Source organism: Choloepus didactylus, chromosome 14 (genome assembly GCF_015220235.1).
Source record: "Choloepus didactylus isolate mChoDid1 chromosome 14, mChoDid1.pri, whole genome shotgun sequence".
Lineage (NCBI taxonomy): Eukaryota > Metazoa > Chordata > Mammalia > Pilosa > Megalonychidae > Choloepus > Choloepus didactylus.
The window spans coordinates 95691813-95712495 of record NC_051320.1 but is presented as its reverse complement, the minus strand read 5'-3'; the positions used below and the strand labels follow the sequence as shown (position 1 = coordinate 95712495).

The window sequence follows — 20683 nt, the reverse complement described above, 5'->3', positions numbered from 1 at the left end:
TCCTCACCATCTGACAGCCCCTCTCACCCCCACTCAGTGTGAGTTCCATGCTTGTTTTATTCACCACTACCATGTCCTGGCACATGGCAGGCATTCAGTGGATGCTTGTTGACTAAATCAGTGAATGAATAACTGTGAAATGCTGTGTTCAGTGACATAGTAGACTGTGGAAAAGGGTATGACACGTTAAGATAGCAGAATCTTTAACATGTCTAGTAATATTTATTTTTATAGCTTAAGTATTCAAGAGAAAATTCCGAAGTTACTTCTCAGTTCGTATCTGTATACTAGGTACTCCACTGTGTGATCTGGCCAAAACTCAGGGAGGACTGTTTTACTTTTGAGCCAAACTGAGGCTCCAGGAGTTCATATACTTGCCTTGTGTCACCCAAGTGGTAAGTGGTTCCATGTTCTGTCCATTGCGTGTTTTCCTGCACTCAGTGCCATCCTCTTTGCACCTGCTGCCAAGGACTTCGAGGTCCAGTTGGCAAGTTTGTGTATGTGACAAAGCATTCAGGAGGGACCAAAGTAAAACACAGAATCTTATTGGTAGCCAAAGCATTGAGTTGATATGTGAAATGAATTATACAGTAATCTATGATTAATATTTTCTATTAGAGAACGAGAGTGGTTCTTATTTTAAAACCTGCAGTTAATTCTATTGCAGAGTAAGATGAAAGTCTCATGAATATAAATACAGTACTTGCCCTCAGAAGGAAGTCCAAATATATCCTGTTTTTTTGAAGTAGAAAATTAATGTTGGCATGGAAACAAATTTAAAAAAAAAAATCAAAACTCTTTCAGAGGGTTTTTAAAAATTTTTGCCTAGTTACAGACCCAGGATAAAGAAATAAACAGTAGTCCCTGTGGTATAAAGAAGATGTAGCACAATGGCTGCAGTGTGAAACCAACTGGGAGATGCATGTGGAGCCAATAGGAAAGACACCGGGGGGCAGGGCAAGTAGAACCCCCCCCCCCCCATCACCAGCCCCCTTCATCCTAGCAGAGAGTCAGGCACACCTGTATCTACCTGTCTGCACTAGGAGCCAGTGTGCGGGAAGACGTGGGTGCAAATAGATGGGTTTTGCTATGTGACCTTGAGTAAATGAACTTTCCTGATCTTTATGTATAAAATAGGGCTGATAAAAGCTACCTTGAAGTTTATCGTCAAGCTCAGAAATTATGTATGTAAACACCTAGCATGGTGCCTGACCCTTGGTAGTTGGTGCCTTACCACTCTTTTGAGACTTTTCCTGAGGCTCTGGGGCTGGTAGCCATGCCCAGCTCACAGTGATGAGCCATGACTGTGCTCAGTGTGTAGATTTAAATGTGTAAATAATTTATTACACAAGTGAAAGCAGTTAATTCTGCTAGGACTTACTTGGGGAAGAGAGGTAGTTAAGGAATGTTTACTAAGGAAACGAATACCACCAAGTGTTGAAGAAAAGTGCCTGAGCAGAATGTTGGGGTGTGTGTGGGCACAGGGGCTCAGCTCCCAGTGTCTGGGGTGTGGGGGACATGGAGGGGCTTCAGGGCATGTCTGAACACAGGGTCTTGGCTCACAGTGTCTGGGATAGGGAACAGGATGTGGGTGGGCACAGGGTCTCAGCTCATCGTTTCTGGGGTGTGGGGGACGGGGAGAGGTGCTGGATTGTCAGGGAACTCAAGTGGGGACTTGTCTGATCTCTTCTAGCAGAGGGAAGTGGCCATGGGCTTCAGGTAAGGAAGAGGGGAGGGGAGTCTGCGAATTGTGATGATTTGCTCTGTCTCATGCCAGTGCTCTTTGAAGAATACATTGATCACTTGGTACTATAAATGGGCTTCAAGCTTGGGTTATAAATCTCTGGGAGCCAAGAACAATAGATTGAAGCTGTAGGAAAACAACTCTCAGAACTTTTAAGTCAGGTCCATAGGTAAGGGCATTTTTCATAAAGATTATTAAACTGATTTTTTTCTTTTTTCTTTTTTGCAACTAATATGAATTTGGTTTTGATGGATGAAATATAGCATTTGATTATATCTTCCCACCTGTGAGTAGTGTGTAGAAATTACAGTAATTAATCTTCAAGACAATTTTGTAATGGTGCATTTTCCTCTGTATGTAACTGATATTCCACACTGTTATCTCTTATAAGTGTTCACCAACCGTCAGCTAAATTTATTGATTATATTTCTCTAACTCATATATATGTACATCTTGATTTATCTCTTGTGCCTTTTAGTTCAATAATAAACTTTCTTATGCAAAGACTTAGTTTTTAAATTTGGACTTATTTTTTTGCTCTACAGGAGAAAAAGCCAATTGAAATTAAACAGAATTAAAGCTTTTCAATTTAGTTGACTGAGTAATTCAGTTCCATTGACTCCATTCCTATTATGTGTAAGGAATGGGGGCTACCACTGCTTGTGAGTCTTACGTGGAAAATAAAACGGATACACAGAGATACTCAAACCCCAGTTTGAGGAATGTTGGTTCATTCATTCACTCACCCACTCATTCATTTAATAAATATTTATTGACCACCAGCTGTGCATCATGTAAAGTTCTAAGTGCTAATTCAGAAAATAAAGCAGCTTTTGAGAGGAAATGGTGTTTAGATTGGAAATAGGTGGTTGTCTGCTGATAGGCTAAGGGAGGTTTGTCCTACTGTGAAAGAGAGGTATAAGCAGATGAGTCTCTGGTCAGGCCAGAGGATGTACACATTGATAGCATGTGGAAGAGGCTGTTCCCACTGGATGCCTTTGATTTCCCTGCAAGAAAGAAGTGTGGCAGGGTGACGAGAAGGTAGGATCCACGTGTCAGAGAATTCCGAGGCAGGAGTTGCTGAATTTCCCATGCTCATAAGTGGCTGTTAGAGGTTTGTCATCATGCACCTAAAAGAAAGCCTGGTACTCCAGTGTCTCCTGCAGCTAAGAGGTGGACATGGAGAAGGGAGCAAGAGTGTGGGGGTGAGGGGGTGGCCGGAGGATTACAGTGGAGGGATAACGGGGCTCTGCGGAGGGGGCATTCTTGCAAGGGGAACCAGAATGTTGAACCATCGAGTACAGGGTGGACCAGGATCGGAGTGAAGGGAGAGGCGGATTAACTGGGAAGTGGGAATCTGTTAGTGTAAGACCAAGAGAGCTGGCAGGCCAGGAGGTAACAACAGGATCTTTGAGATTTGTTCTCGCCTGAGGTGGACACACATTTTCTGTAAAGGGCCAGAGAGTAAATATTTTAGGCTTTGAGGACTAAGAGGCGGAAAAAAAAAACAAAAAAAAACCCAGACTCCTGTTGTGTGGGTACTTGGATAACAATAGAGAAAGCAAATTTCCACAGTTTTCTCAATTGATGAAATTCAAAATGTAGTAATTGAGTGCAGTGTTTTAAAATAGTTTTTTTGTAATGTGAAGAATAGAGTTCTTTTTGGGGAGATAGGTAACATTTCACTTAATTGGGATTCAAAATTAATGTTCCCTATCATCAAAATCGATTGCAAATGTTGGTCTGTTGATGCTGATCTGTAAGTAGATTTTACTCTTACTTTATTTCATCTTTGAAAGTATCTTTTCACACAGATAGATATTGCCAGATACTGGTATCAGTTCATGAGCATAGCATTTTTATTGGGCATATCCTTTGTTTAGGAGGCTTTTATAGAATTCTGTAGATTCTTGTCTTAATATCTACCTTTTAGCATCTTATTTCATGGCAGATTAACCACTTCCAATTGCATAGTTAAATATATTTTAAGATATGTAATTTTCTTTGCACTTGCATCAAGGTTCAGTAAATGCTGTTTGAACTGTACTTTTGCGTTCAGAAAATACGTCTGCTGCAAATTTGCACAGAAATGGAAATCTTGCTTCATATTTTAACTTCTGACAGCATGGGAAGTGCACAAAGCAGTGTAACGTTTCTTGTGCTTCAGACAGTGTTTCTTAATGTCCTATTAAGTGGTCATAGATTTTATGTTTATTATTCTTTGCACTCTTCCTGGTAATGTTGGAGACCATGTATTACTTATAGTTCATCTATGTTTTTCTTTATTTATGTTTTGTGTTATTTTTATATCACCGACACCTAGCATTATTATTGACACAGTGTGTGTAAAGTATGTAAAACGCATTCAGTAAACATTTATCGAATGTATAAGGCTAAAATGCATTCTTTTAAAGCAGCATTGTTTTTCCCATTCCTTTTTATTGTAGGTGAAGAGTGATTATATGTTAGAAATAGCTGATCAGGTGGACCAGGAAATTGCTTTGAAGTTGGGTTGCCTAGAAATACGGTAAGGTGATAACTATATTTTGAAGACTTTATTCATCATTGTTTTTCTTGGTTTTAAAAAATACCATTACAATATTGAGGAAAATTGGAGTAAAAGTTTGAGAAGATTTTGAATTATGTTGACATTGCTAACTTTAGAAATCTTATGCTCTTTTCAAATGATTTTTCATTGTGTTTAAAATTGAATGATTTATAAGAGGGCAAGTATGTAAGAAAGTCTAAGGCAGTGCCCCCCACTGAACTTTCTGTGATGGTTGACGTGTTGTTCAATATCTGAGCTATCCCATAGGTTATCTACTACCCACAGATGGTCACTGAGAACTTGAACTGTGGCCAGTGCACATTAATTTAAACTTACACTTACATATTCACATGTGGCCAGTAGAAATCTGAGAATGTACTTCTTATTTCTGATAAATTTGTCATATGTTATCTTCTATACCACCATTTTAAATTTGAGTAAAAGAATGTTTTACCTTTGTCAGATATAGTTTTAATTAAAATTTATGTTGGACTGCTCGTTTAAGATGAGTTGGTTAAATTGGGTAAAATTTGGTTGTCCATACTCAAAAAAGTTAGTAATAATTTTCTCCAAAGATCATGTTTTTTATTCTGCATGAGGTCTTTAAATAACAGTTTCTACAAGGACCTAAAGGATATTAAGTATAACTCCCAACTGTTCATTAGAATTTGTTTTCAACCTTAACAAAAGTCACCTCTCACTGTCTCCTTATGCTCCTGCTTCCTCTCCTCACCTTCTTTAAAGTTTTAGCTTAGAGAGCGTATTCGGACACTAGTTTCTTACTACAAACAATGCTATAATATATCACCTGGGCAAAGGAGTCAGAAAGCATCAGATCCCATGTGCATGGCACTTGTACCTTTCTTGGTTCTAAATGACACTTTTTTCTTCTCGCTCTGGCCTCCTCTGAGTCATGCTTTATCCCTTTCCCTTTCATTCCCTCCTCCCTTCCTTTCTTCTTTTCTTCCTTCCCTTTTCCCCTCTCCTTCTTTCACTGTTTGGTGTCACTGATTAATTTTTTTGACTCTGATGGAAAATCTTGACAAATTAGTCCTCTACCCACCCCACCACCACCCCCAAAATAAAGCTCCACGTGAATAAAAAGCAGGAGAAAGAAATTAAGGGGGGTCGTTTGGAGACTGTCTTTTATTTTTCATTTAAGTCTAGTGCTTTCCATTTTAAGTAGGCCAAAGAAAATGTCAAATTTAAGAGGCACAAACAGTATTCATATTATTATAAGCAGCTTTGAAACAAAGTCTTGTTGATTAAACATTCTGCTATAAAATTATTTTAGATTTGTAATGTCAGTATGTCAGAAAGCAGTGTAAGCGAAACCTTGTCCTTTTGTGAGATACCATGCATGTGGACAGAGTGCCATATCTGTTAACGCCAGGTTTTCAGTAGAAAGGGCTTGGTTCCAGTAAAAAATCAGATTGCTCAGTAGAGTTGAGTCTGTGATTGACTGAATTTGCTTCATTAGAAGGTAAATGATGCTGTGAATCAAATTCTTTCTTTATTCATGGCTTACCAAAATGTTTGTGGCTAAGCCACAGAGCATTTAGGTGCAGCCCACCCCCCACCCCCCCTTTAAATTTAACAACATAGACATTCAGTATACATACAACTTGTATCTTCTCTGACTTCAGGCGATCGTATTGGGAGATGCGGGGCAATGCACTAGAGAAGAAGTCTAATTATGAAGTATTAGAGTAAGTATTAACACAGCTTGGCTGTACTTGCGTATGCTCAGAACTACATCGCTTCTTCAAACTGCACTTTTTATGAGTTTGATTATCTTTACTTAAAATTAAATATTGAATCTGAAACACTGCTGTTTCTTTTACCTTTATATCTGGTAAAGTTTTAAAAAGAAAAAACTTCTTACTGACATTAATTGTATTAGTAACCATTTAGATTTGTCGATTAATGATGTAAGGCTAATAAATGTTTATGGTATGTTAGCATATAGGTAATAAACATTTTTTTTTTTTTTTTTGCCTCTAGACTTAATCATATTGGGATGCGGTTTCACTTCTAATTTCCATTTAACTGGTAGTCTCTTCCTTTTAATTATTCTTGTATAAGTTTACTGAGGATATATTTCACAAATATAGATATAGGAGATATGGGAGTTGCTTGTTACCTCTGTATCAGAAAACTTAGAATAATTTAAAAGTCTTGTTATGTTAGTTTGTATATTAGGTTATTTTAGTAGAATGTATTAAATGCATATAAGCCAAACTGCAGCTTATGTCTTGTGAAGCTAGACGTTCTGCAGCTTATCTTTTTGACAGTTCAATACAAGATCATTGATATTTGCCATATTCTTGTAAAGATCAGTCTTCTTTCATTAGCAGTGGTGCAACATTTTGCCAACACTTAATTTTTTTGGCTGGAATTGTATGCAGTCTTTTCGGTACACAGAAGATGTTGGGAAAATAAAGTGAATTGTTATCTGTAACAAATAACTCTCTGCTATCAAAAGAATTCAAATGGCTTTTGATTTTACTTGGACTTTTTAGGTCAGTCCACTTACCGTTTAGTACACTGTAAAATTTTAATAACCCTCCATTTTAGAAACAAGATTTTGCAGGAGAGTTGTGACCCTTTAAAAATAAATACAGAAATAAGTATTTTTGGAAAAATTATAAAGCAGGTAGGATCCTTTGAAATAATTATTAGTAGTAATAGATATAAGATAGTTAATTTAGGAAATTACCTGGGCCTTCTTTGGACCAGGTTGTTACAGAGTGAATGAGTATGATTCATAGGTGCAGGCCAGGCAGCCCACCATGTTGCTGTGTGCTGAAAGCTAATTCACCCCTTGACTTCTGGATTTTACATATTAGTGTAGCACAAGATTCATGGCGGTAAATATTTGTGATAATGAGTTTATGAAGATACCTGTCCCTTATTTTAACAGATTGGATAGGGACTAAAAGAATTTGGGTAAAGTTAAATGAAAAGTTTTAGAGATAAACGAGGATTTCTTATTAGGCAGAATTATTTAAAGTAGAATTTTCCCTGCCTTCAAACACTTAATGATATAGAAATGATGATAGCATTAATAACATTTAAAAAAAAATCTAACATTCACTGTGATTTCAATTTTTATTTAAAATTGCCTCATTCTTCAGCCTAATTTAGATTCTCCTTAGTGCTTGAAATATAAATTTTCAGAATCAGAAGAATTACTGACTGTCTTGTCTTAAAAGAATACTACATCCATCCCCAGGTGGTTCAAAGAAATATCATTAATTTCCCCTACGTTTATTTTGTTGATTTTCTGTTTATTTGTCCAGTATTTGTTCTTTCATTAATTCATTCAACAAACAATATTGAATACTTACTGAGTCCTTGGCAGCTAAGTGCTGGAAATTCAGACATTAATAAGACACATTTTCTACCCTCAGGAAGCTTACAGCTAAAAGGCAGACTGTCAGGCAAGTAAGCAAAATTATATAATAATGTGCTGAGAACTAAAGTAGAAGTATCTACAGATTTTTCAGGAGAGATGGTACTTGGCATCTGGGGCAGTTTCTCAGGTAGATGTTGTCTGTTCTATGTTTTGAAAAATGAGTGATTCACCAGAATGTGGGCAGGTGAGGGTTCTATGCAGAAGCCAGTCCGAGAAGAGAGGTCAGCATTTGCAAAGGCACAGAAATATTTATGATCCCATAAAGACTGGAAAATTGTATGTTTACTGTGGATGGAGCACCATGTTTATGAAGGATATAGATGGATATATTGAATAGCTACAGATGGATGGGTGGATGGACATATTTAGGGGCCAGACTATTAACAGTGTGTAATAAGTTAGTCAAAAAGAGTGCGTACTTGGTCCTTGAGCATTGCTGACTCATAGAACCATTTTAAGCAGGACAGTGATGTGAGGAGATTTGTGACTGAGGATACCGTATTTGTGAGGTAGGGATTTCGTTAAAAGGGATTAAAAGTGGAATCAGGGCACCAAGAAATTATTGGGTCTTTCTTTTCCATTTGAGAAATAATGAAGGCCTGAGATAAAGACATAAGCAGTGGCAATTAGGAGGTAGATTATCAGAGTTAAGAGCCTGCATGACCTGGGGCTGATTAAATTTTGGTAAAGAAGAAAAGGTAGGAATTGAAGGAATCTACTGGTTTTCTGCCATGGGATATCAGTCAGAAAGATGAGCATGCCTGAGGGGGAGATAGGTGATTTGGGGCATGCTGATTTTCACTTACGGGGACAGTCGTGTTTTTTAAAATGAAGAAGGAGAGAGAAGTGTTGATTTATTTCATCTATTATAAAATTATGAATACCAGCAGCTTTAAAAGCCTCTGATGGTTCTGAGTGCCTAGATCTTGGTATAAAGTAAATATCCACCAACCCATGTTAATATGAATGATTGAATAAATTAATAATTGGGGAAAAAGAGACAAATCAACTGTACAGAAGAGTCCCAAATAATTTATGCAGATACCCTCTCCAATGGAGGTAGGGGAGAACACCCATCCCTAAAGCATGGTCTTAGCTTGTGACTTGCTCCCCAAGAGTATAGTACAAGAAGGGGGTGGGGAGTAACTTCGCAGGGGAGGCACCTGGCAGGCACTACCTCAGCCAGGTGGTCAAGGTCAACCCCAGCAGCATAAGGCATGTAGATGTTGCCAACCTTGCTGTGATGTGTTGAGAAGGGCCCTTCACCTCTGTGGTCTTCCTCTCCAAAACCCAAACCCTGGTCTAATCATGAGAAGAACAATGCATAAGTGTTGATTTATTTGTTGTGACAAATGCTATATTTATGCAAGGTGCTAACATTAGGGGGAACTGAGTGGAGGATATACGAGGAACTCTATACTATCTTTGCAACCTTTCTGTAACTCTGAAACTATTCTAAAATAAGTTTATTTAAGCTAAAAAAAAATATGATGAGACAGTCAAGGCAAAAAACCAGCAAGTAGTTATAGATAGTGATTTAAAAAGGTGCCCTATATGATGACCAGTTCATTATATGGAGTCAGAAACAGAGTGCAGGATCAGTGGCCTGGGTTGTGTTTCTGGCACGGGTGTGGTGGAAGTCAACCGTGCACTGATCATCCCGCAGGGCTCCTGTCACAGGGATGGGGAGGAGGGATGTGAGCTGTCATCTACTCCCTCTCTGTGAAAGGGAGGATAACTCCTGAGAAGCAGAGGGGTCCAACGGAATGAAAAGAGCCCCTGTGGAAAGACTGCGGTTACAGGAAGCTCTGTACCCAAATGTGGTCTCCGTGGATGGTGTGTGGACATAGTTTCAGCAGCAAGAACAGCCGGTTAAAAGCAGAAGATGAAGGCAGGGTGTGCAGGGAATACTTGGAGAGAAGAGTTTAAGGTCAAGATCTGTTTAAAATGAAAACTTGCATTGAAGTATGTGTGCATTGGGCTTAGTTCTAGAAATTATGGGAGTTCAGGTGGCAGGAGAATAGAAAGGAACATTTGGGTTCTTAATCCATACCTTCACACCCTCTGAGTGTCTGTGAGGTCAGATAAAATGGAGAATGGGGCAATTACTGTACATCAATAGGGACTGATGTTTATTGTTAACCAGATTAAAGGAGGAAAAATAGACTCAACATGATTAAATTCTTATTGTTGCAGTTTGCTAATGCTATTATGCAAAATAGCAAAAATGAGTTGGCTTTTATAAAGGGTATTTGTACATTAGGTTACAGATTTACAGTTCTAAGTCCGTAGAAGTGTCCAAACTAAGGCATCAGCAAAAGGATACTTTTACTGAAGGATGGCCGATGGCATCTGGAACGCCTGTATCAGCTGGGAAGGCACATGGCCAGCACCTGCTGGTCCTTTGCTCCTGGGTTGTGTTTCAAAATGGCTTTTTCCAAAATGTCTCTGGGCTTCTGCCTCTCTTATCTTCTCTCAGCTCTCTGCTTGGTTCTCTTAGGGCATTTCTCTCTTAAGTTCTGGGAGTCCTCTCTTAGCTTCTCCGGGGAAAACTCTGGGCTTCATCTCTTTGCTCCTCTTCATCTTTGCTTGTTTTTTCAGGGCAAACTCTGGATTATGTATCTTAGCTTCTCTCCAGAATGTTTCTCTCAGCTTCTCTTGGGGCATTTTGTCTTCTCTGTTCTATGTGTAAGCTCTCTTTAAAGGACTCCAGCGATCTAATTAAGACCCACCCAGAATAGATGGAATATCCTACATGGAAATGATCTAATCAAAAGGTCTCACCCACAGTTGGGCAAGTCACATCTCCATGTAAACACTCAATCAAAAAATTCCACACCCAACAAGATTAGATTAAAAGATCATGGCTCTTCCGGGTCCATAGCAGTTTCAAACCAGCACACTTATATAGTTGAAAAATTACATTATGTTTTTAAATGGCTGTTTTTATTACTTCTGTATGTAAAATATCTACAGGCTTTCATTGCACTCTATTGATCCTTTGCAATTTTATAAATTCTGTGAATTGACTCCACTGTCTGTCTGGGATGCAGATCAGTCGAGTGGACTCGTGCAGCAGACTATCTGGATTCAAACCAATGGTAGGCTAGCTCTACCTCTGACTAGCTTCGGATTAGTGTCTGCTTCCAGGTCTGTTGAATGGGGACAACGCTGATACATCCCTGTGTATTTGGTTGTTTTAAGGAATAACTGTTTACCATAATTATCATTGTGATCATTATCCAGAGGAGAGCTTGATTATCAATCAGGACAAAAACCAAACTGCATAGATTTTTTTTCAAAGATTATTATTAAGAAAAAATTATGTAAGAGTTCATCTGTTAACTTAATTTTGAGCCCTTTTACAATGTTTATTCATTATTTATTTACAAAAGTAATACATTTGGATTGGTTCGTGTTATCTTTATTTTTATATGTCCTTTTTTACTTGCTTTTTTGATTGCTGTTTATTTCTTAGATGGTTTCCTTATTCTAAGTTTTCTTCTCTAATGATTTGAACATGTATAAACAGTTTCTAGGTTTTCATTAGTTACCCTTACATTTTAACCTTCTGTTTTTATCTTTTAAATGTTGATTTTAAAAATGTCTTGTAACATTGTTGCTGAGAAAAAACAGGGACCTTGGGACACTAATTCTCAGTACATCCTCCAACTTACATGCCATTTTCTCCCATTATTTTAGTTCTGTCTTTTTTAACTTATACCCCAAATATTAGACGTTGTTATTATTTCATTATATTATTTATTTGGCTATCCATGCATGTTTGTCATTTTATTTCTTAAACATTCTTTTTTGTAACTCAGACTGTCCTTCCTGGTATCCTTTTACTTCAAGTATATTGTTCAGATTGTTGGATTTTCTCAACACCGTAAAGATTAAGTTCCATTATGACTGTTGAAAATACTGACATTTCTTAGTGGTTGTCTTTTAAGATTATCTCCGAAACTTTTGGTCTTTTCCAGTTCTGCTGTGATATTTTAGGCTTGAATTTCTGTTTATAGAGCCAGCTTGGAACAAGATATACTTCTTGATTTTGGGTATTCTTGTTTTTCCGCTGAAAAATCTCTTTAATTACTGGCTAGATACATTTTCGACCTTTCCATTCTGTTGTTTGTAATTCTTATCCTTCATTCATATTTTCTATCACTCTCTCTGTGTGGTAGTGTGTGTGTAATTTCTTTGGATTTTTCTTCTAATTCCTTAATTCTTCTTTATGCAGTGTCTTTCTGTTATATACCTGATCCATTGACTTTTCCGTTTCACCATTTATATTTTTCACTTCTAGAAGTTAACTCATTATGTGATCTGCTTCTTGGTAAGCTTTCGTCTTTGTGCCCATCTATGTGATGATCTCATTTGTTTCTTAGGGCTTTTCTCACATGGCTGTTTTATAATCTCTAGCTGAGAATTCTCCTATCTGCTATCCTGGAGTGTCTCCATCGGCATCGGCCATTTCTCTGACTCTTGCTCACATACAGGTGGCTTGAATGGGAGGGTCTGGTGGACATGGGTTGGACAAGCTTTGCTTCAGCTGCTGCGGCCTCTGGTGATAGCCAGGGTGTGTGCTATGTCAGCCTCTTCAAGGTCCAACTCAGTGCCCGAGTTCCAAGCTCACCTTCCCCACCTCAGGTCGGAATCCCAATAGCAGGCTCCCAGCTGCCCGCGGGCCCAGTTCTCCTCTGTGTGTGTTGGGGTGGATTGGGAGGGAGGGTCCTAGAGACCTGCATGCTTATCGTTTTCACTAAACACTCTTCACCGTATCTCAACCTATCCTTCTGGTATCAATTTTCTTTTTTCTTAAACTATATTATTTAGAAAATCCTTTATATGTGTCTTTTGGTGGTAAAATTCTCTCAGTGTTTATTTTACCTTTGTTCTTAAAAGATAGTTTTACTCAATAAACAACCCTAGGTTGATAGTTGTATTTTCTCCCCACACTGTAAAGATGTTGTTCCTCTCTGCCCTGTGTTCCGTGCGCCTGTGGAGCCGACTGATGCTTTCTCAGAGGAGAGGCTGGCCCTGATGCACACTATGGTTGTGTTGCCACAGGAGGGTCCCTGGGCAGCCCCCTCAGCCACTGTGCCTCAAGGGGAAGGGGCTCAACATCACTCTCCCATTGTTTTTTCCTAGTAACTTAGAGCCATTTAGAAATTTTAAAATTTCCTCAAAGAATTATACACAAATGCAGAATATAATTTGTTTCTGATTAGTTTATTTCAGAGTTCTCTTTTTCCTTCCCAGTAAGGAGAAAAAGTATGAAATAGTCCATAGGGTTGCTTAGCCTTTACCAAAACTTTTCAAGAAAATCTTGGTTATTTACAGCCTAATGGACAATACCCCTTCAACTTTACCACATTTCAAACTAGCTATTTTGAATTATGCTCAAATAATCAGGCTCAGCTTTCCTTCCATGTCTTTCTAACCTTGGCAGTACCGAGGTACCTTTTCTGTAGACAAAGTGGAGGTACTTGGCAGTAAATTCCCCAGCCCCTGTCCCTGAAGCTTTATTCCTGAGGGCTGACACTGCCCAGGAACATACCAGAATGTAAAACAGATGAGGCTTTTATTTACAGCTTTTATATATAAGTGGTAAGGAAGAGAAAGGAAAGCAGCTGCCAAGTGAGGTCAGATATTTCTTACTTTATTAATCTTAGAAATTGCATTACTGATAATGACAAATTAAACCAAAATAAACTAATATGGTGCTAATATTATGATTCCTAATATGGTTTTGTAAAAGGTAGTTTCTTGTCAATGATTATTCTCTTAAACTAGAGAACTATAACATGAAATGAATTAAAAAGAAGTACTTAAACTTTTCAGTTCTGCTCCTCTTCTATTAAGTGGTTTGCCTTATTTGAGAAACTGGTTTTCAACCCTCTTTGCATCTATGTGTTTTATGGTGGTTGCTTGTATCACTGTCCCTCTTCCCTGGGGGAAAGTGAGCAACATCACGGAGGGCCTTCCCAGTCTTCCCAGTGCCTAGTAGGGTGTCCAACACTCGCCAGGTACTCTGCAGATCTTTCCTGAATGGATACGTTCACTGTTTAAAATTAGCTGAGATTGATTATAATTGGGCTTTTTCATTTCATTTTGCTGTTGTTGTTGTCTTTCTTGTCAATAATAATCTAGTACTTTTTTAAGCTCCCTGTAAGAATGTATCAAAGAAAGGGGTTGCTGGTAGATTTGGTTGTCCACATAAAAATGTACAGACTGTTTATCAGGATTAGTTAGGTTAAGTACAAATTGACAGTGGCTTAACTCTTCCTCTCTCTTCCTCAGTAACCAAGGCGCTAGGCTCTTTATCTTGCCCTCTTACCATCTCTTGCGTGCCACCTCCTGGCCTGAGACGGTGCTGGACTTTTAACCATCACCTTGGTATTCCAGCCTCCGAGTGGAGAAGGATGTGGACATTCTCTCTCTCCCGCTCTGAGAGCACAGGTGTTTATGGTGCTCTCCCTTAGAGGGATGTGACCAGAATGCTGGTCACATGGCCACGCCTCACTACCAGAGAGCCTGGGGAAAGACGCACTGACCTACCCAAAGCACAGCTTTTTATCATCCAGGGTGAAGCAGAGAACATCATGAGGAAGCAAGGAACAGCCTCTACTGCAGCTAGAGACTCCTAACTTTTACCAGTTTTTAGGAGGGTTTACGTGTCATCTAGAGGTTAAAGCACCTCAGTAGTACTTTGAAAATTGAAGGTACTCAACTGCAGAAGTGTTGAGGAGAGGATAAGCTAGGGAACCCACATGAAAGTGCACATTTACATTATACTTTAAAGTTAATTTGCTTGCTCTTTTGCTTGGGCTGTATGTATTTGTGGAATTGTGTCCATAGTGTATTAAACAAGGACAACAGACAGGATCAGAGTTTTCTCCAATGTATCATCACAGGAGAAGTACATTTATCCTTGATATAAGAATTCACTTATAATAAGCTTAATTACTTTTTAATATGTAAATAAAGCTTTCTTGCAGTCTCAGGCCTCTGAGGGCGTTCTGTTCTATGGGGGTGTGGACATGAATGCACATCTGTGTGGGACAGAGCCGCGGGCGGGACGTCTCAGCAGTGCTGGCTGAGCTGTGGGTGTTGGCCAAGCATCACCCTGCTCCTGCTGGACCCCCTCTGATGCAGCCTTGCGGGGCAAAGGAGGGGCAAGGTGGGGAGAGGCAGCAGCTCTCAAGCACGTGCACACCAATTTCAGGGGGGCATCGGAGGCTGGGAATCGTTCGGAAGAATGAAAGAGACTTTGAGGTTTAGCAAAAGGGAAAGAAAAAGAAAGCTTCATCAGTCAGTAGTGGTCAAATACTGCCTTTGATCTAAATATTTCATGTAAAGGACAGAGGCAATTCTCTTAACATTACTTGAGAACTCTGGTTTAAAACTGATCACAAAAATAATTTTGAATCCCAGAAGTCCTAAAACTCAACAGCTAAATGTATTGAATGTGGCAAGCTCACTATCTTACAGCACCTTTCACTCCATCATGGTTAGTCATTTATATATCTCCTCTAAGAAAAGGGCACAGTTTAGTGATTTTTATATGCCCACTATCTAATAGTACACTCCCAATGAATAAGTAAATGAATGAGTATAGGCAGGAGCATTGCTTAGAAGCTCCAGGTGTTTCTGTCTTATCATGTATGTTCAGACAATCTCAGTTAAAGGTTCCTTACTGAACTTAAACCCCTCTCCTGCAAGAGGGAGATGCTTTGCTGTGGCATCTTCACAGCGGGACTCTCTCCTCACCCTTCCCATGCTGTCTTTCCCCAGCTTTTCTAACCAACCTGCAGGAGCCTCTGTGTTCCGTCCTCAGGGTGGGTACACAGCTGACCCAGCATCCCTCTGTTTCACCTACCACTGCCCCTGCCGAGGAGCACTGGGACCCACTGTCCTTCAGGCCTCGAGAGGCAGGATTTCCGAAGTCTTAGCTTGTTGCTTTAAACTCTTCACTGCCCGTTCCAACTTTCTATGGCCGTGTACCTGTTCTTTCACTGCCCTGTCCAATACAGAAGCCACTAGCCATGTGGAACTAAGGAGCACTTGGCACTGGGTTTAAGGCTAAAGAGCAACATGTGGCTCGCTGCTGCTGTAGTGGCCCTCGGAGCTCTCACCTCATGCTGATAGCCTGCTAGCTGAGAGCAGGTTAGCATGATTGCTTTAAACTGACAGGGGACTCTGACAGCCTCATGCTTGGGGTTCAGACTTGGAGTCTGGTGGTATTCTAAAAGGCTCATGTAAGCTAGGTGCTTTTGTCAAATGAGATGACATGCATTTAGGATAAATCCCTTGACAATTATTAATATAGCTAATAAATACTTTACAAAGGCTAGTAATTATGTTTTGTTTATTATACATACATAGTATTTGTTGTTTTATTCACGTATAGGACAGTTGTGACGAGTTTTGGTTCCAAGAAGTTTTGTGTCCCAGATAGTCACACCCTGCGGGGAAGTGAGCGCATTGTAAACCACTTTCAGACACGGACTCGAGCCAGGGGAGAGGCAGCCTTGTATTGAAAGTGGGACAGCCTGCGTGTCCCCTGCCTGATTTCCTAAGAGAGGATTTAAATTTAGGTATCTATAATCGGCTCTCAAAAACTTTGAGCATAAGGCCTTCAGTGCTTCTCAGAGTTTCCTAGAGCCTCTACCACAGCCTAAAGAGCAGCTTCTTGATTAATTCATAGAAAATATATTAAGCATAATGTTGTTAAACTTTTCCCATGATTTTATGTACTTTAGTCCCATTTTTATTTTCTCACTTGTCAGGTGTTCTATTAACAGCAGTTCCTCTTAACTTGACTCTTAAGAAAAATAGGTGCACAAAGGGAGTGACTAATGGCAGTGAGTAGTCCCATCCCCAGGAGAGGACATCCCTCCCTGACTTTTGAACTTTCCCCCAACTGAAGACTCAGCCAGTTGCCTCCTTGACACCTCCATGAGGAGGTCACATATTGCTCAGTCTCCATGTACCTGAAACAGAACTCTGGGTGCCCACCTCACCCCAGACTCCCCTTCTACATACACGGTGCTGGTGTCCCCAGGTCATCTGCGTTCCCTCTTTCTCTCACCTCGTATCCTGTCACTTAGCACTGTGGGCTCTGTCCACCGCCTACCCTGATTCAGCAATTCTCTCCTCCTCTGCCTACCTGCCTTTGCCTGTGCAAGCCTCCTTCTGACCCATCCCTGCCCGGCTTGGATTCTTGCCCCCACTGTGTATTTTGCACATCACGAGACATCATGCCGCGCCTCTCATCTGCTCAAAACGATGGCGGTCGGGCATAAGGACCAAAGTGTCATCAGACACGAGGGTCTTTAAGGGGTTTCTGGGGGAAAGGACCTACCCCTCAGAGTTCTAGGGACTTTAAACACACATTATTATTTAATCCTTAGCACCACTGTATGCAGTAGGAATTAGCATTCCCATTTTTCGAATAGCCAAACCCCACCTCTGTGGCAAAGTCAAGATTCTAACCCAGGACTCGGATACAAAAATAAGTGCTTTTCGTTATAGAGTAATTCCCTGAAAAGGAGGACAGGAAAGAAGTGCTCAAGGATAATACCTTAAAGATTCTAGAATGTTTGCTATTCTTTATGTGATTATTTTGCTACCATCCTGTTTCCCTGGGTGATTAGCACTAAAATCCTTTGGTGCAAAGACCCTGGGTTTTGGGAAGGCAGAAGAAGGGGAAGAACTTGGGTGGACAAGTCCCTCTTCATATCCCACAATCGAAGTACATAATGGCAGTTCTGAAAAGATGAGGAAAGGGAGTTACAAATAAAAATGATCAGGTAGATAAATGGGAAACCAGGAGTTAGTTATATGAACTGATAGGTAAAACCAGAGAACATTAGGTTGTAGAAGCCAAGTTCCTACAATGTTGTGAAAATAACATTAATAACCTAATTCAGAAGGAAAACTGAGGTCAACTTTGGATTTAGCAAGAAGTTCACTGGTTGAGGTACTAACTGGTAGTTAGATTACTTATGTTTAAGATGCTTGGGTGTAGGATCAACCATATAAACTGGCCTGATTTCTTTGTTTCTGTTTATAATACCGGCTAACATACAGTTAAGGACAAAGAAGTCATCCCTGTTTTTTGTGTATGTGTGTCTTTTTTAAAAAATTTATCTGAAGTTTGTTTCCTTATGTGATTTTGAAAAGACTACTGGTATTTCACTTTATTCCTTCTTAATCTGATTTCCAGGGATCTCCTGAAATTCCTTAATGTAGTTAGAGGCAGTTTCATCTCACTAGTACACGAGTGCCATCTAGTGACCAAAAAGTCTGTATAACTTAGTACCCAAGGAGGGTGGAAAGGAAAATGAGCTCTTTCCACTCTGGTTTTTCTGCAGTCCCAGGGTGGTTTCAGGCTTTATTATAGTGAATAACTTAACTTTGTAAATTGATCTCAAGAAAATCACCTAGATTTCCAGCATTTTCACGTACTCAGCTTTTGACCTTGGACAAATCACTTAATTTCTCTCTAGTTTTTTTCTCTTGTTTAGGTGAATGAATTCCTTAAGCAAAAAACAAACAAACAAAAAAAGCTTATTAAAAACAATTCAGTGGAAGGCCAGGGGCATATATGATGACAACAGAAGGAAAGATAGAAATAAGGACTAGGACTGTATAACTTAGTAAAACCTAGAGTGGTCAGTGATGGTGATTAAATGTACAAATATAAGAATGTTTTCACATGCGAGAGGAAAAAAATGAATGTCAACTTTGCAAGGTGTTAAAAACAGTTCAATTTTTAGGATAAATCCAAGCGTGTTTTTTTTTTTTTTTTTTTTTTTACTTCCAGAGTGTATCCCAAATCTTTTCATAATTAGGATAGTCTGTTTTCTACATATATAGTCCCTACATATATACATATACATATATGGTCTTTCTGTATGTAGTCCCAATTGGAACTGATGTTTATAAGGATAACCTTCAAGCAATATCTGGAAAAAAATAAGTTACAGTTTATTCATACTTTTGTTGTGCTATGCAAAGAGGCACTATTTTAGAAGGATTTTCAACAGTAAAAGTTTAAAAAGGGGCTTTCTACTTAAACCAACTTGTATTCATATGTTTTCTGTGTATTTAGAGAATTATTTCTTTCCACCCCTTCTGTGATCATACTGGTAAATTAGAGCATTTTACTTGTTTCCTTCCTGGATGCCATGTAGAAGGATAAATAATTTAAAGTGCTTTTATGTTCTTACAAGAATGTCATTATATTAATTGATGGTGTTATTTATTAATACACTTCTTTTTATATTTCAGAAAAGATGTTGGTTTAAAGCGATTTTTTCCTAAGAGTTTACTGGATTCTGTCAAGGTAATTAGTCTCCTTTGACATAATCGGATAATTTAAATTATTTCCCCTATGGTAAACTGCTTTTGGGAAAGTAAAGTGACTTTGTTTTCTCCTTTACATGTAAAAGCTGTAATGTAAAAGGCTGACCATTATTCTAGTTATATTAATGCCAAGTAGATTTTATTAGGTACAACTTTCTCCCACAAAACCATACTTTCATCTTTTGATTGTGTGTGATACTAACTAAATACAGAACTAAGAAACTTATATGCACAGTAGTCCTTGTTACCTAGGTCTTTGCAGAATCAGGTGTTTGATACACAAAAGAAAAGCAGTATGTGAAAGAGTCATATGCGAGAACAGTGGAAGCATACGTGTTACTGGATGTGCATGTGCAATTAAACCAATTCTGAAAGTCTGTCTTCTCTTGCTTTGGTCATGTTGACACACCTCCTCATTGCTGAGTGTGGCAGAGCCTCAGTTCTCATCCTTCCTTTAGTTCTCACACCATGGAGCCTGAAATGTGATGCCCCCTGCCAGTCCAGGACACACATCCAGGTGTTACGGTGCGGCAGGTGGATGCAAGACAGAGTCCGGCTCCACTGAGCTCAGCCATTTATGAGGCACAGGGCCTTGGACGGGTTTCTTAGTTTCATAGTGAAGAATAAGATTTCTCAGATTAGTGTGTATATATTAGTGACCGCAGTATCACATAGCGCTTCATAAGGGGGTTGTTACTGCTCTTATCTTTTATGATTGCAAGACGGTGCCTGAGCAGGGTAAGCCACTTGCTATGAGAGGATGTAGCCGCTGACCTTTGTGTCCTTCTGTTTCTACATCTGCAAGTAGGGATGAAACCGATTTCTAATTTGTGGGGTGGAAGTGAAGACTGAGCTCTTATGTGTACAATCTTGGAACAATGTCTAATACACAGGAAGGGCTTAGTAAGTTATAAGGGGATAGTTGTGCTTATTACTAGTAAAAGTAAAATGCAAAATTCAAGGTTTTTACTGTGCTAATCTGAGACATTTCCACAAAGCAGTGCCTCAGCCGTGGTGCTTTTGTCTTTCTCTGGGTGACAGTGTTGGCTTAATTTTTTGAATGCCGTGAAAGCTCTGTATCCAGATACCTGAGACTGCTTTTGGCATTACAAAGAATCAGACTGTGAGGACTAGTCTTCCTATCTGTCCTCCCGTGAAAACTAGTCATTGAATCTGTCCCCTCATCCTAATTTGGAGTGTCTTAATAGCCCTCCCTCTCTCACATAGCTTCTTCTTGATGAATGCAGACGTTTGTTATAGGGTATACAGCACTCTACAGATGTAATGAGGCATGCTTTCAAGTAGAGGAAAAGTATAGTTGTTTTTGTTTCTGGCTCTTTTTCTGGGTTGCTGCCCTGCTTTTATAATTTTCATTTAAGTTTCCTGATCTATTAATGAGATATAGAGTGAATAGAGCAGCTCCCTCCATGCAGTATGGTAAAGGCTGGGGTACCAAGATGAACAGGACACTGTGGCATCTTCATGTGGCCCCCAGACCCTTGGCATGAGGGTGTTCACAAGCATTTGGCAGTCATAAGGCAAAGAGCTTTAAATGAAACCTGGCAGATAGAGGGGTTTAAGGTGAAATCCAGGGTGCTTA

General features: G+C 39.4%; 1 protein-coding gene across 15 annotated transcripts in view; it reads left to right on the top strand.

Moving 5' to 3' along the window:
* Positions 1 to 20683, top strand: part of PTK2 (protein tyrosine kinase 2) — a 337628-nt gene that overhangs the window by 176552 nt on the left and 140393 nt on the right. For all 15 annotated transcript variants that reach the window (XM_037802716.1, XM_037802714.1, XM_037802719.1 and 12 more), the window contains 3 exons: positions 4192 to 4271; positions 5939 to 6001; positions 19009 to 19063. In XM_037802716.1, coding sequence (XP_037658644.1) covers positions 4192 to 4271; positions 5939 to 6001; positions 19009 to 19063 — 198 coding nt within the window. The remainder of the gene's footprint in view (positions 1 to 4191; positions 4272 to 5938; positions 6002 to 19008; positions 19064 to 20683) is intronic.